At 36.4% G+C, this 16,415-nt stretch overlaps 1 protein-coding gene across 9 annotated transcripts in view; it reads right to left on the bottom strand.

The window, feature by feature from the left end:
- WWP1 (WW domain containing E3 ubiquitin protein ligase 1) overlaps positions 1-16,415 on the bottom strand; it is a 134,975-nt gene that overhangs the window by 18,712 nt on the left and 99,848 nt on the right. For all 9 annotated transcript variants that reach the window (XM_042923123.1, XM_042923119.1, XM_042923124.1 and 6 more), the window contains 9 exons: positions 15,802-15,856; positions 15,633-15,717; positions 15,375-15,503; positions 12,466-12,541; positions 12,287-12,358; positions 10,296-10,384; positions 6,652-6,811; positions 2,984-3,117; positions 2,755-2,895 (listed from right to left, as the gene is read on the bottom strand). In XM_042923123.1, the coding sequence (XP_042779057.1) occupies positions 2,755-2,895; positions 2,984-3,117; positions 6,652-6,811; positions 10,296-10,384; positions 12,287-12,358; positions 12,466-12,541; positions 15,375-15,503; positions 15,633-15,717; positions 15,802-15,856 (941 nt within the window). The remainder of the gene's footprint in view (positions 1-2,754; positions 2,896-2,983; positions 3,118-6,651; positions 6,812-10,295; positions 10,385-12,286; positions 12,359-12,465; positions 12,542-15,374; positions 15,504-15,632; positions 15,718-15,801; positions 15,857-16,415) is intronic.

The following is a 16,415-nucleotide window of genomic DNA, read 5'->3' as shown; positions in this document are numbered from 1 at the left end:
CCAACTACCAGAAGTTTGAAAGAGCCTTTTAACTATGTTAAGATCTCTAACTACTCCCCCTTCCATCCATCCCTCTCAATTCATCTTCCACAAAGATGCTAGGATTAGCCTTCCAGAAATAATTCTGATCATTTTATCTTAGTTTTCGTTTGTTTTTGATGACTCTCCTATTAGAGCAAAAATCCAGGTTTCTTAGACATAAAAGTTTCCTTAGACTAATGCAAATCTGGCTACCATTCAAGGCTCCTAGCTAGCCACTATATCTCCTCTGTGGCTGTAGATTCTTGGGATAAATTAATCCCTTTAATACCTCAATTCCTCTGCTTTTGCTATTTCCCTCCCTCCAAAAAGCACTCCATCTTTTCAGACCTAACATGCAATGCCATGGGAAAAACTTTCCTGAGTCCTAGCAGAATCAATCCCACTCTGGATTCTGACAGCATTTCATACATCTCTCTACCATTCGTTTACTCAGAGATTAACTGCGGTACACTAAAACCAAAATATCCCAATTAAAAAAGAATAGTATTCTTACATAATTTTAAAGAGCAAGATTAAAAAAAAAAAAACAAGATTAAAGTCTGTTATTGTTTCAGAAACTGAAACAATTAAGCAAAAATTGTTATATTCAAGATTAGATATCAACTCTTATATAACAGGTATTACATGGGCAACTCTTTAAAAACCAGTTATCACCTTAACACAAAATATAAAATATAAAGTAGCAAACTAAATATGGCCTTTATATGATGAAATTTTGTTTAATCTGCTTTTGATATTTGAAAACATTGACAGCATTTTAAAAATGCTTCGGATGTGCTATTTAATAGCTATTGTTGGTTTCTGTGGAAAGCTTATGGCTTGAATACAAAAAGCCCAGCGCCTTATGGAACTATCTTTGGAAACATACTGTTTTCAAAATGGAAAAAACAATTTAGCTATTTACAATACGAGTAATAAATGCTCATTATATGACAAAGAAGCAAAACAAAAATACCTCAGATAATATAAAGATACATAAAGAAGAAAATCAGTTATTAAACTGGTTTTCTCCACTCAGAGAAAACTAATTAAGCAGAAAAATAGGAAGAGGCCTAGAATGCCACACTGGAATAGCTGCATTAACTTAATAAGCAAAGAGACATTAAGGATGTGAAATTGAAAGGCCATAGCAATTTTATGGGTTAAAAAGGGAAGAAAGGATTGTTAGCTATGTCCTTTTGCAAAAGCAATACATCAATTAAACAGTCTTTGACGAAATTACCTCACTTTAGAAATCTATGCCACAAAGACAAAAGCAGCAGATATACACAGCTTTACTTAAGGAAGTTTTCTTTGCCTTTGTTTGCAGTGGCCCAAACTGGACACAATCTGAATGACACTTACTAGCAGAAAGGACTACTATAGAATGGGTATACCATAATTTATCTAGCTATTAGAAAATGTGTTAGGTCTATCTCTACTGACCTAGAGGATGGAAAAAGCAAGCTAGAGAGTATGATACGATCCCATTTTTGAAACAAATATCAAGGACATAAAGTCTGAGACGATGATGGCACCAAGAATCCAAGGGTAGTACCATTAATAGAGATAACAAGGCCAAGTAAGGCAATAGGAAAAATAACAGAAAGAAATTTGATTTTAACTTGATTTAGTAGTTGAGGAGTTGACAAACTATGGCCCATGGACCCAATCCAGCCCATCACCTGTTTTCTGTACAGCGTGTAAGCTAAGAATAGTCTTTACTTTTTAAAAATGATTGAGAAAATATTCAAAGATTATCTGACTTGAAAATTATATGAAATCAAATTTCAGAGTCCACAGTAATTTTGTTGGAAACATAGACAGCAACATGTATCTGTTCATATTTTGTCTATGTGCTTTTGTGCTGCAACAGCAGAGTGGAATAGTTCCAAGAGAGATTGTATGCGGCTCACAAGCCTAAAATATTATCTGGTTCTTTCACGGAAAAGTATGGATCTACCTGGAAATTATTTCTAAAGTTCAGATATTACTTTATTAGAAAACTGAAGCCATGGTGCCAGTCTATTTAGAGAAGCAGGTTGAATAAAGAACCTTGGAAAAATATCCACATTTAGGAAAAGGAGTTTTAGATAACCATCGTTAAAGAGAAATTAAAGAAAATCCATGAGGTGCAGATCACGGGATTCAAAGGAACAGTTTCAAAACAGAGGCTGTGGTGGGCACTGTGAAAAAAGTTAGAGAGGAAACGTGAGATGGAAGAGGAATCGAGCATTAGATTACTGGTCACGGCTTGGGCTACAGGCTGGGCTTTGCTACTACCGTTACAACAGAGCACCCTAGGTTCTTCATCTAGAAATAATGAAACTGCACAGTCTTTGCAAAGTCCTTTTTAGCACCAATGTTCTATAATTTTTGATCTGGACAAAGATGGGAATGCAAGTGGGAGTGGGAAACTGAAGGTCACTATTCTCATTTCTAGAACACTGATTGGTACTGTTGAGAAGAACTTAAATAAATGTTAAGCCATGAGAGGCAAGGGAAGTTATTTTAGTACATTTGAATTTTTTAGTCCTGTGAGAGCATGTTTATAAACTGAGATGAAGATTGAGTAGAGAGCAAATGACAGAAAAGGATACGTGAAAGGGGGAATGAATGTGGAACATTCAGAGGAGTGAACGTGGAATCAAATGAAGGGTACAGACAGAGTTGTTAGTTCTGACATGCTTTAGAAGTTCTAGAAATTAAGGCCAACCAAGTATATCACCTTACCCAATATATTCATCTTTGTTCTCCTCAGTCACGAGGATATTGGAACCTCCCAACTTCAGGTCATGTGAAGTAACCTTTCCCAAAATTTCCATGTCAACAGAAAAGTACATTTCTAAGCCACATTCTTCAATGTTGTTGTCTCTGGGTGATAAAAACATATATGGACTAATTAACCAGATATCTAAATTGTCTTCAAGAAAATGCCTTACTGAAAGACAAATCTTCAAACCTTATCCAGATAAGGGAGTTATAAAATTCAGTATCAATAGACTCCAAATCCTTAATAGTCAGTTTTTTGCTTAGCATACGCTTGTAGAATGGTAAAGAGAAACCAGTATCAATAAACTTCCCATGAAAAAGTGCCTGCCAAGAAAAACAAAAAATTTTACTTAAAAATTTATAAAACAGTAATTTTCTTATTCAAAGCACACAATAACAGAGAAATCATGAGATTTCTCAGGCCATGAGATTTTCACAGGCCAAAATAAGCACTTAAATAAGTAACCAGCATAAATCATGAAAACCAATTATATAAAATGCTAAGTATGAAAAACAAATGACAGAGTTAAATAACAAACACTTAACTATATCATGTCCTATTGATAACTATAAGGAAAATAAAAGAACAGTACCAAAACCCCCACTCTTTCTAGTGTTTTATAAATTAAATTAACCTAATTGGATGCAGAAATACAGAAGGAGCCTCAGCACTCCCATGCACGCACCTGGCAAGACCCCTTCTTCACGCCTCTTCTGACCACAGTTGCCTAAGAGATTTCCAGGACTAACAGCATTTGCTTTCACATCTGCTCACAACAGCCAAAGCAGGAAGCGCCAGATCCCCTCAGCACCCCAATTCTCGCCACCAACTGCCCATCTATCTAAAAATCTAATTCCATTTCTCACACCTCCCCTAACTCCCAAAACCATCTCTATGCTCTACCCTGTGAGGCTCGTGATCCATCAGCAAAATCGCTCATATACTCAAATCATTCTTTGAAGATCCTTTAGCATCTTGCTTAACAAAAATCTAGTGTTTTTCTGAGGACTCCGCTTCTAAGTCCTCCCAAAGGGGTGCTGTTTCTCTCCCATCCCCCTCATGTCACCAGGCCTGGAAGTAAGGCATATGTTGCTCTTCATTACTATTTCCTCCTCCCTAAATCTGCCTGTCTTTAAGCTCATGCCTTCACACTGTCATTGGTGGCTAACCACCCCAGCCCTGTCCGCATTTCACTGCTATCATCCCTAGATCTCTGGGTTTCTCCTTGTTACTCCATCAATGCTGTGTTCTTCTGTGCTACCGTCATAAATAATTTTGGACAGTCTAACATCTATAATGATGATTCTCTTACTTTCCTGACTTTTTAGTCCTTTCAGTGATCTTAGTTTTTCATTTAGCTAAACGTTCTTGACATAATACCTTAGATACTGTTATTAGCAACCACTGTATTTCTTCACAAACTCAATTTCAACCACCACCTAATTTGCCAGCTCACTGCCTTTTGCAGTGATACCTACAACTTTTGACCCCACTGGGATCTAAAAAATACATAGAAACTTATCACTGTTTCTCAGCTTCTCAAAAAAGTTATTTCTCCCCTTATTCAATTTTGATTCCACCATCAGTCGTTAAAATTACTCCCTCGTATACCTCCAAACCCAGCTTCCCTTCAATGAATTTCTGGCAAAATATAAAACCCTGCTAAACACAACTCTTAACCTACTCCCTGCCTGTGTCTGGGCGCTGAAACATGCTAGAAATGCATATACAACCATGGTGACTGGTTCATGACCAACAACCTCGAGTGGGAGCTTAGTGCTACCTGGTAATCCTAATGCCCCACTACATTCACTCTCCCAGATGACTATTTCATTCCTCAAATACTTCTTTTCCCCACTCCCACTGAGCCTATGATTTTGCCGTCTATTTCAGTGAGGGAAAAGAAGCCATCAGAAGAGAATTTTTGTGTGTTCCATCAGATCTGCTCACTATAAGCAACTGAATCTATTTACTGTATTAAGTTATCTATTACTTCTATGTGGACTACACAGATCTCTTCATCTCTCCTACTCAAGGTCATTGCTCCCATAGTCCCTATCTCTTTGACCTCACCAAATTCTTTCCTCTTACTTGGCCATCATCATCTGCAGATAAATCGTTTATTCCCCACCCATTCCTTATTTATTTCTAGACACTGCCCAATTCCCTAAATGGAAGCAAACTTCCTTAAAAGGTTTATATTTGTTGTCTCCATTTCCTCTTCCATTCTCTCTGGATTTCACCCCCACCAACCATTCCTCTGTACTGCTCCGGAATGCCTTTCCCCTGGCCAAATCAAATGGTTGCTTCCCATACCTCATCTTGCTCAGCCTACCAGAACCAAACATAGCTGATCATCTCCCCTCATCTTCTAGCAAGGTTCTTATTTGAGTCTCCTACCTCCTCCACGGCCTCGGCTCTTTTGCTGGTTCCTTCTCATCTCCTTGACCTGCAATGTCCTTAACCTTCTTCTCTGTCCACACTTATTCCTTAAAAGATCACAAAGCCCTATCTATCTAGATACCCTCTCATCACCAGACTTCTATAGCCACCTACTCTACATCTCCATTTGGATCTATAGGTATCTAAAACTTAACAAACCAAATCCAGTTTCTTGATTTTTCCCAATCCCCCAAATTTGCTCTTGCCACAGCTGTGCCACCTTAGGAGACAGCCACTGCAACCAGACACATTTTGACGCCATACCTGACTCTCTCACACTATGCATCTAAGCTGTCTGAAAACCCTGTTAACTCTAACTACAGAATATATCCCCGAATCCAAACCACTTCTCACGACGATCTCAACTGCTACACCACTTAGGTCCAAAGCCACTATCATCTCTCACGTGGATTGTCATAAATGGTCTCTCTGCTTCTATGTTGCTCTCCTCTGCACGCAATTATAGTCTCTTTCCTACACAGCAGCAAGATAAACTTCATAAAAGCTAAGTCAGATCATGTTATTTTGATCATGTTATTTCCTGCTCACAACCCTTAAGTGCATTTCCTAGAGGTCCCACACAGTACCTTTCAACCCCATCTCCCACCACATTCTCTCTCATATACTCTGCTCCAGGCATGCCATTTCCCAATCAAAAATGTAACTACACTTTGGAGACTTTTTCTTGCTCTTCCTTATGTCTAGAATGTTATTCTCCAAGATATATGCATCATTCAATTCTTTGCTTTCACTTTTATGTTCATGTGTGACCCCTCAGAGAGGCCACTTCTAATCGTGCCAAATAAAAAAGCAACACTCCTTTTTCCTCGGCACATACTTATGTGTTATTCTGTATTTTTTATGTGTTAACTCTTCTAACAGAAGGGTTACAGAGAGAACGGGGACAATGTCTTTTTATCATGGTCTCACCTCTGTCATACTACCATGCTATAGTAGGTGCTCAATAAATATTTGCTGAATGAATAAACAGGTAAGAAAGTACAAATACAAACACTTCTGAAAAGATAACAGTTCCACACCACAAGAGCTTCTGTAAAGCTCTGAAAATTCCCAGCACATCAGTCAAGTCCAAATGTTATACAACTCAGATTTTCCTTTTATACAAAAGTAGTCACACTATAATTATGCTTTAATTTATAAAATAAAAGGACTTTTAAAGACCAAAAGGCTACATCAATAATCCTTGTATTCATAATCTTGATTTCATATAGGTACTCAAAAAATAAATTGTATTTTGGTATTCTCCTTTCTAGGCAGACTTCCTTGGTAACAAAGTTTGGGAATATATATAAGGGATAATGCGGATCATTTTTTAGTCTTCTCTAAAATACTTTTGAGATAAACAAGTTTAAGTAAATAAATGAATAAATAAATAATGGAAAATCAGGACTCACCATAGCAATAAAGCGGCCAATAAAACAGAAGTACGAAAGATGGTCTGGATTAATGGTTGATGCTGGATTTATTTGTAGACAATAGTTGTTCTTGCCAGCATACTCAAATAAGCAATACATGGGGTTCAAAACTTCATGTGAAAGCAAGAAAAACCATTCTCTAAAAGAAAAGATAATTTTTTAGCATTCATACATACATGAATTTAAAAACAAACCTAAATACACTCATGTACATATCATACCTCTGCTCAACAGCCTGTAGTAACTTGGCTGCCCAATTCCTCAGCCCTCCAGTTAAGTCTTCCTATGATCTGGCCCTCCAGTCAGTTACCCGCAGTTCTTATGATGCCAGACTACAAACTCAATGCCACTCACAGATAACATGCTTATTTTTATGCCATACTTTCATCTGGCTATGTCTCCTCAGTGTCAAGCCAGCCTATGTAGGTCCCACTTTTTCTTTCAGCACAACGTAGATCCATCCCATTTAAGCAATTTTTCGAAGCAATTTTCAACATATTTATTTGTATCAATCACTGAGTACTCTGTGGTATTGTGGTAACAACCACAATATTATTCATTTTCCTATACATGACCTGCCCATCCACTAGACTATAAGCTCCTCAAAAGCAAAAGCCACGTCTTTACATATATTTTTGTAACTGACTCACAGGCATTTTAGGATCTATACGCAATAGGCTTTAATAAGTATTTGCTGTTGATACTGACAGACACAGCACTGATGCTAAGGAATGGTTTTTATTGTCAATGTATTACAAATGAAACAAAAATTTAAAAGATGAAACCTTTAAATGTGATAAGCATTCTCTAACTTTTTACCATCAATTTTGCCTCATGTAGCAAAGTCCAATACATATGAGATCCAAATAGATAAGAGATTAATAATTTACATATCAAAATAAACCCAATTTGCAAGATTCTCTTCAACGGTAATTGCTTCTAAAGCAGGGTTCCAAGCTCAAATGCTTACAGTGATTAGCAAGTGGCTTCCTTCTGCACACAGCCTCCAATGCTCTACCTAGCCCCAATCTCCCATTCTTCACTGTATCCCTAATAAAAGTTATTACCAGTTTTAAGGAAGAATTATTTCTCGGCATATAATCATTGTCCTTAGATGACAGGGGAATGGTGGGCACAGAGTGAAAAAGAGTGTATACTACTCTATAGGAATGAATCAGCTACTCAGACTCAGCCAATTGATGCCACGTGAGAAGCTGCCAACATGGGTCTACGGTTTTTAAAGAGAACCCAGAAATCTTGATTCTTAAGCATAATTTAGTGATTTTCTTTAATGTATCAAATAATTGAAAAAAAAAATTTTAAATCACAGTGGGGGCCATTACTAGGCAGGCTAGATCTGGCCTGGAAGCCTTTTTACAAACACTGTTCTAAAGCTTTAAAAATACAATCTCAGAAACTGTCTGACAGGTAGAGAAGGTAGTCTTTCGCTAAACAAAATCAACTAAGAAATGATAAACACTAATCCACAAAACTAAATCCAGTCCCAACATAGTAGTTGAACTAAATGACTTCCCACTGTGACAAGGCTGAGGTAAGACATGTCCCCAGGGAAAAGGGCTGACGGATCTGTGAGAACGTGTTTAGACACAGAAAAACCAGAAATAGAATTTCCAGTTGCGGCAGATCACTTTTAGCAAACTAGAAGCCCAGAGAAAACGGAATACATTTAAAAGAAGAATGTTTATGTATAACATGGTATCTGACCTATATACCCTGACATTAAAAGAAAAGAAGAAAAAATTCTAATTAATAAGAGGTGGAAGAGTTCACTTTCAACATATCCTTTTCTATACTTTCTAATAAACTAAAGAAATACAAGAGGTTAAAAAAATTATGAGACAACAGATGAGCTAGCAGAGCCTAGAGAAGAAAATGAAGAAAACAGTAAAGCCACTAATGAAGAAAAATCACATTAGAAGCAACAAAATGTAGGGCAGTACTGCAAACAGTGACATGAGGATAGGTTTGAGAAAATCAAAACAAAATAGAAAAGCACAAAGATAAAAATAATCAGAGATAAGATGACAGACAGGTAGGACTGACGAAGAAGATTCCACATACCCATGACTGATGTTCCTGAAGAAAAATGGAACAAATGGAACAGAAAAAATATTCAAAGACATAATAGAAGAAAATTTCCCTTAAATTAAGAAAGATCTTAATAGGTTCCTAAGAAAAGATATAAAACAATCAACAATTAATGAATTAATGAACTTCAAGGAAAAGGACTGTGTGGGCATCCAAAGAAAAAAGTTTCCTATAAGGTGCTGGCTTTCCACTTCACAGTGCTGTACCATTCAATGCTAGAAGACAGTGAAGCGAGGTCTACAGAGAAGGGGACAAACTAGTGTTGCATAAGACATTTATATCTAGTGACGTTGTTTATATACAAAAGCACAAAAACACATTTTCAAATATGCAAAACTAAAGGAGTATATCACCCTTGTAAACTCTTGAATAAACCAAAACTAATACATGAATCAAAATTAAGAATTTGGGAATGAGAAAATCATACTATGGAGTAACTGGCTAAATGCATTAAAATGTCAAAATATAAAACTAAACCCAACCAATGAGGTAAGTATGAGTGCAGACAAGAATAGGAGTATTATAAAGTCAGACATTTTAAAAATAATACATTTCATTTCTAACGTCTACCTTTCTTTTTAATGTCTGAAAATTTCTGAAATTGAGATAAATCAAAATAGATGTAATATGAACATTTAGTTTCCTTTCTGAAAAAGCTTAATAATTCACTGGATGAGAAAATATGCTAACTAACCAAATCTGATAACTCCACATATATGCTCCCACCTATTTGTTTTTGTTCACTGTACTAAAGTTGTGATTTTGTAATTCTGTACAACTATGACATATTGGTTTAAAAGATGTGTTTCTATGAAAAGCAAGTTTAAGTCTTTTAAAAGATTTAAGGAAGGTGTGTTCTGCTGAAAAATAAATTGCTTTCAAATTAGGTTTGGGTGAAGCAAAAATTTTTTAAGGTTTTCATTAAAAAAAATTGAAATTAAAAGGATTTCCCATCATATTGCTTCACATTTTCTGTTAACAATGTATTTAATAAATGTAAAACTATTCTCAAAAGGATTCACACTGGATTAAAACACAAACATAAAACCAACATACACTGTTAGAATAGTAAAAATTAACCTTATGCATGTTGATCTATTAATTATGATATCTGCATACAATGTAATATTATGCAGACATTAAATAAGAGTATCAGTGCCATTAAAATAAAGGAGAGTATTATCTCCATATATGATATGAAAATATGTCGATATAAAATGATAAAATCAAGTTACTACATTGTGCATGTTATATTAAAACTGTTAAAAAAAACAAAAAACAGCATATGTACTATATCACACATACATACAAATTTATTCCTATGCAGAGAAAATGTAAAGGATAACCAAGACAGGAATAATAATGGTTACCTCTAGAATTGTGCTAATATTTTAATTTTTGTTTCTAAAAATAACTCTGGATTGCTACTGAAAAAACGTTTGTATCTTTTCAAGAATACATCCACTACAACGGAGATATATTTATTGCAAAGCAGATATGTGTTTTTATTTTACCTTGCTAGACCACCATAATCAAGTCCTTCTTCTCCTCTAAATATTACATATAATCGTCTCCTCAAGTCATAGGGTTTTAATGCCATAATCTAATTAAAAACAAAAACATGGATATTTTAACACTCATATACAGTGCAAGTTTCTTCCAAAATCATTCAACTTAAATTTCATTTGTATTTCCAGAATTATACATTTCCTTATCTCATACAATGCCTTTAATTAAAGAGATCTATTGATGTGTTCCACAAACTAGTAGAGATGTACCTTACTCTATTATGCCTCCTGTGATTCACTTTCTAAAATCTCTTTCCCCTCGTCTAGTATTAAATGGTAGTTCTACTTTGGGTTAGTGGCAAGAGGAAGAGTGACACAGAAAGTTTTTAAGCTTAGAAAATATTCAGTCCCCTGTCAATCTCCAAATTTTACCAAAATCTTGTAAAAGCTGACTTATAAATTTTTGTAACTAGCAACATTTGATGAGAAGAGCTTGTTGTAGGTCCTGCTTATACCACGGATTTCATTTATCAGTAGGAAAGGAACTCAGCTAAAGCAAAGAGTTATTTACAGATACCCAATTTTCATAATCTTTAATGGCTTACATTAGCGATACTAGTAAACAGGCTTTACTTCTGAATAAAAATGAATTATTCCACCACACATATGATAAAACCGAAGCCAAGACTGGCGTGTCTGGGTGATGGCACAGCTTACCAGCAGGACTTCGCTTGGTAGGCAACCATGCACATCAAATTGACCATGATTCTCCCCACACCAGAGGACAGAGCAAAGTAAATCTTCCATGAACTTGGATGTATACTTGCTAAAATAAAGCTCAAACAGAGCTTAGAACAAGCTAAGAATTTATTAACTCAAACCAAAAACTTAACTCAAACCAAAAAATTTTTTGATAGTAGCTATATTAAATATCATGCCCAAATTCCAACAGCTAGTAAAATTCAGCTAGGATCTGCATGTTGTTGAGTCTGGAATGCTGTTATTCTATTTGGGCTTGTTTATGTAAAAGTCCTTGTGTGCCTGTATACAAAAGGAATTTTACTTTATCATTGTAATACTGGGGGGCAGGGTATGAGCATGCTCAAGTGGGGGAGGGGCAGAAAGAAAGGGAGAGGGAGAATCTTAAGCAGGCTCCATACTGAGTGCAGAGCTCCACACAGGGCTGTATCTCACAATCATGAGATCATGACTTGAGCAGAAATCAAGAGTCAGGCCCTTAACCAACTGAGCTACCCAAGTACCCTCGATTTATCATCTTTAAATATTCTGCAGATGATTCAGGAAAGGTAGACATATTCCATTCGTTCATTCATTCACCAAATGTTTACTGAATACCTGCTATGTGCAAGGCACTAGCATAACAGCAGTAAATGAAGTAGTCTGTGCTACCATGGAGCTTACATTCTAACAAGGGAGACAAATAAAATGGGTCAGATAAGTGTTACAGAAAAGAATAAAGTCTCAGAGGAGAGCAGGTACTGCCATTTTAAACTAGTGTGCTCAGATGAGGTCTCTTTTAGATCACAACCTTTAAACAGAAAGCTACAAGAGATAAGAATAAACATTAAGGTTACTGAAGGAAAACTTGAATGAAAGAGAGTATCTATACTGATTTAATTTTAATTTGGTAGTATTTACCAAGACTTGTTTGAGTTAATAAAGTCTTAGAAAAGTAAATAAATGTCAAAGTGTGTCAACTTGCTCCGGAAGCTGTTTATTTAAAATGGACACAATGATAATAGCTATCTCAAAGGGATGTTGTGAGGATGAATTAAATGAAATGATAAACCTAAGATGCCAGTGTCAAGCATCTGGTAATCACTGTATACATGATGGAGTTTATTATGATTATTATTATAATGCACGCTCAGTGAGTGGCAGTTCATGGTTTAAAATTTCTAAACTGTAACTCCCTTCAGATATATAGAATATAATCTGACAAGCTGTACTATTTATCCTGATAAAATCTTCCTTACCTGTTGGAAGGAATCTTCGAACAATGTCTGCCGGGATACATTGATCTTTACGTGACTGGGTAGTGCGTTAGACTAAAAACAAAAATAGTATCGTGATATCATGTAAGTTATAGTATTTGTATAGTACAAAGATAAGACTAAATGATTACAAACATAAGATTTATTTACCACTGTAGTACCTGGCACAAATAACGGAAGTGAGCAAGTTTCCACCTAAAGCTGCGTTCATAAGCAATCTGTGGACCACCTTTAGTTCTAAAGGAAAAACAAAACAAACATGTTAGTTCACAATAGAGTTGGATATATAATATTGTGGAGTATACCAGAGTCCTACAAATGACCACAGGAAAGCTATTTGCTGGGAAAGAAGATAAATTTAGTGGGCTAAGAGGCCTGAAAAATGAGGACACACACAAAAGTAAGACTATATATAGGGGTGGATCTTTTGTAACAAAGTTAAATGAAATATTAAAGTCTGTTACTATTAAAAAAAAACTTTGATAATAACTTAAATCTAAGGAGGATAGAGGCTCTAGACAGAAAAGACAGGGAAGGAAATTCTACCACATCTTAAGCCCAATTCAAACTAAACATTGGTGAGAAAGTATGCAAAGCAAAATCAATTTCTAAGAACGAGTGACATCTAGGTCACACAGCTCAACTGGTAAATGAGGGAAGAGACAGAGTGGGTGGCATGTAAGGGACAGGTGTGAGTCACACTGGGAAGGCCTGGGTCTTCTGCCTACTGAGGGAGAGCCTAAGATACATACATAAAGAACTTTCATGATCTTAGGGAACATTTTGTAATGGATGCAAAATGTTCTCTTATGTTGTCAGGTTCAAGTGAATTCATTCAACAAATATTTATGTAAGACATACTACTACCTGGCACTCTTCTAGTTGATGAGAGTGTTATGTGTTAACAGGTAATGATAATGTGTTTTTGTGGAGGTTATATTCCAGTGAAGTGGAAAAACAAGAAACAGAATAAATAAGTAAATTATATACGAAGTGTGTTAGAAGGGGATAAATGTCTTACCACTCCTCCTCAAAAAGAAAAAACAAGAATGGTGCCTGGGTGGCTCAGTCGGTTAAGCATCTGACTTCGGCTCAGGTCATGATCTCACAGTCTGTGAGTTCAAGCCCCACGTCGGACTCTGTGCTGACAGCTCAGAGCCTGGAGCCTGCCTCAGGTTCTGTGTCTCCCGCTCTCTCTGCCCCTCCCCCACTCATGCTTTGTCTCTCTCTCAAAAATAAACATTAAAAAAAATTTTTTTAAAGAGAGAGAGGAAAAGGCAATGTAAAAGGACACAGAGTGTATAGGGAGATGTTTTAATCCTGAAAAGGGTGAACAGAGTTGGGTTCACAAATCAATATTTGAACAAAAACATGGAGGGCATAAGCCATGTACATATTTGAAGAAAGAGCAGAATAACAGCTACAACCCAGAAGTAAAAGTCCAGGTGCTTGAGGCAGAGCTACGTGGCCAGTGAAGCTGAAGCAGTGTGAATAAGGAGAGAAAAAAGAGATGAAGTTGAAGAGGTAACGGGGATCACATTTTTTAAGGCCTTGGAGGCCATTGTGAGGAATCTGCTTTTCACTGAGATGGAAATCACTGGAAAGTTTTGTGCAAAGGAATGACTTTTTACTACTTGCTGCTCTATGGAGAATAACATTATATGAGGTGTGGACAGAAAGCAGAGAGGCACCGTGCACTCCAGTTGACCAAAGTAGTGGCAGTGGACATGGTAAGACATAACGGGATTCTGGACACACTCTGAAGTTGAGATGGCTAAAAACGTACTGTGTCAAATGCTCCTAAATCAAATGAGACAGGACTGCAACCCACCCCTGGATTAACAATTAACAATGTGGAGGTTGCTGGTGCCCTTAACAAGTTCAGGGTCAGTAAAACTCCTTGTAATCTGTTTGAAAGAGTAATTAGAAACAGCAATATAGAGACAATGCTTTCAGGTACTTTTCCCATAAGGGGCAACAATAAAAATGAATTTTCACGGAATGAATTTGAAAGGTAAAAAGTTGTGTTTTTTTAAATTTTATTTTCAAAGGTTTATTTCTTTATTTAGAGAGACAGCGTGTATGCAGTAGAGGCACAGAGAGTGGGGAGGGGGGGCAGGTGGGCAGGGAGGAGAGAGAGAATTATAAGCAGGCTCTGTGCTATCAGTGCAGAGCCCGACGCAGGGGTTGATCCCACAAACCGTGAGATCATGACCTGAGCTGGAATCAAGAGTCTGTTGCTTAACCAATTGAGTGCCACCCAGGGACCCCTGTTTATTTGTTTTCAGTCTAGGAGAAATCACGGGTGATGAGAATAATTCAGTAGAGGAAGAAAAACTGATGATGGAAGATAGAAAGATGACAATTGCTGCAACAATTAAATGGGAAGAGGGAGAAAGATCTAGTGTGCCAGTAAAGGCACTGGCCTTTGATAGGAACAATGATAGTTCACCTATAGGATTAAGAGGGAAGACAGATGCTGGCAGGTGGGTAGATATGACAGTAGGAAATTTGAAAAAAACCTTTCATAAAACTATTTTCTTAGTGATGCAAAGATACCACACTTAAGAGTGAGGATGAAGGTGAGCTCTACTTTAAGGTCTTTTTATCTGGAAGACTCAAATTTGTTGACATCTCATTCCTTCACACTGCAGTGGCACGATGTGACTGTTAAATCTGTGCACAGACTACCTCGGTCTGAAACCAGCTCCATTACTTGCCATCTGATTTTGCACAAGTTAGTTATGTCCCCTAAGCCTCAGTTTCTGCACTGAAAAAGGGAAAATAATAGTATCCACCTCAAGGGGCTGTTGGGAAATAAAATGAGCTAGTTTATACAAAGTGCTTAGAACAATCCCCCACATACAGTAATCACTAGATAAATATTTGCCATCATTAACACATTATGTACTACAAATTCAGTCTGTAGTAACATAAAGCAAAGATGTACGTATACTGAGCTATTACTTGTCTAGGTTTTCTTGATTGACAGAGTACAATCTGTTGCTGAAGTTGAGGCTAAATTTTTATGTCATTAAACAACACTTAAGTACTTTAGGTTTTCACTTACACAGATGACTTCCCATTGCGAGGATCTTTGAATGTTGTTGTTCTTGTATTATGATCAACAAAGTACCTAACGCCTTCCCGAGTATACCTGATTTCCCACCCTTCTGGCAGGGGTTCTTCATTCTGTAAGCTAATATATAAAGTTATAATCACAGGGTGAACATTTTCTAGGTACTAAAAACATCTGAATCAAGGTTTACTTGATTTTACCTACAGATGCATGTAATATTACTTAAGTAAGGCTGTAGTACACACATACCCTTGAGTTCTTGGATCTTCCCACTGGGTTGTTTTTGTGTTATGATTCACAAAGTAAACCCTGTCAGTTGAATCCACTCTTTTTTCTAAAAAATAGAGTGAGCACAGCATTTAATAACTAATTATTACATATATCTTCAGATATTTTTACCAACAACATATCAGCTTACCCCAGCCTGGTGGCAAAGGCCCATATGGGTCATTTTCTGCAGCTAACATTGAAGCCTGATTGGAGAAAGGGTTCGAGGGGAAAAAAAAAAAAAAAAAAAGAACAGTACTTTAATATAAAAGCAGAGATAAACCGAACACTTGATAGAACCACATTTTATAATAATTTTCTAAAAAATGATAAAGGAATGTGAATACAGTCATTTCAAGACACAAAGTACATTTAAACATGTCATGAGTTAAGAGGAGTCAATCAGTTGATAAAGTGACTAGTTTTTTAAAGATGACTTAGAAATAACTAATTCTGACATCAATATTTTAATTTCTTAGCCCTTCTATAATAATCTACAGGAGTGAAATGAGAGAAGAGCATATAGGAAATTGTGTTTAAATGAAAACTACTTGTTTAGAAATACAATACTAATCAGTTCTTCTTAAAACAAATGCCTAATTCTGTGCTGACAGCTCAGAGCCTGGAGCCTGCTTCGGATTCTGTGTCTCCCTCTCTCTCTGTCCCTCCCCCACTTGTGCTCTGCCTCTCTCTCTCAAAAATAAACAAACATTAAAAAAATGTTTTTAAACACATGCCTATTAATAAAACCAATATTAAAATCCA

This window comes from Panthera leo, chromosome F2 (genome assembly GCF_018350215.1).
Source record: "Panthera leo isolate Ple1 chromosome F2, P.leo_Ple1_pat1.1, whole genome shotgun sequence".
Lineage (NCBI taxonomy): Eukaryota > Metazoa > Chordata > Mammalia > Carnivora > Felidae > Panthera > Panthera leo.
Note: the sequence above shows the minus strand (reverse complement) of the source record. Positions and strands in the feature narration are given on the sequence as shown.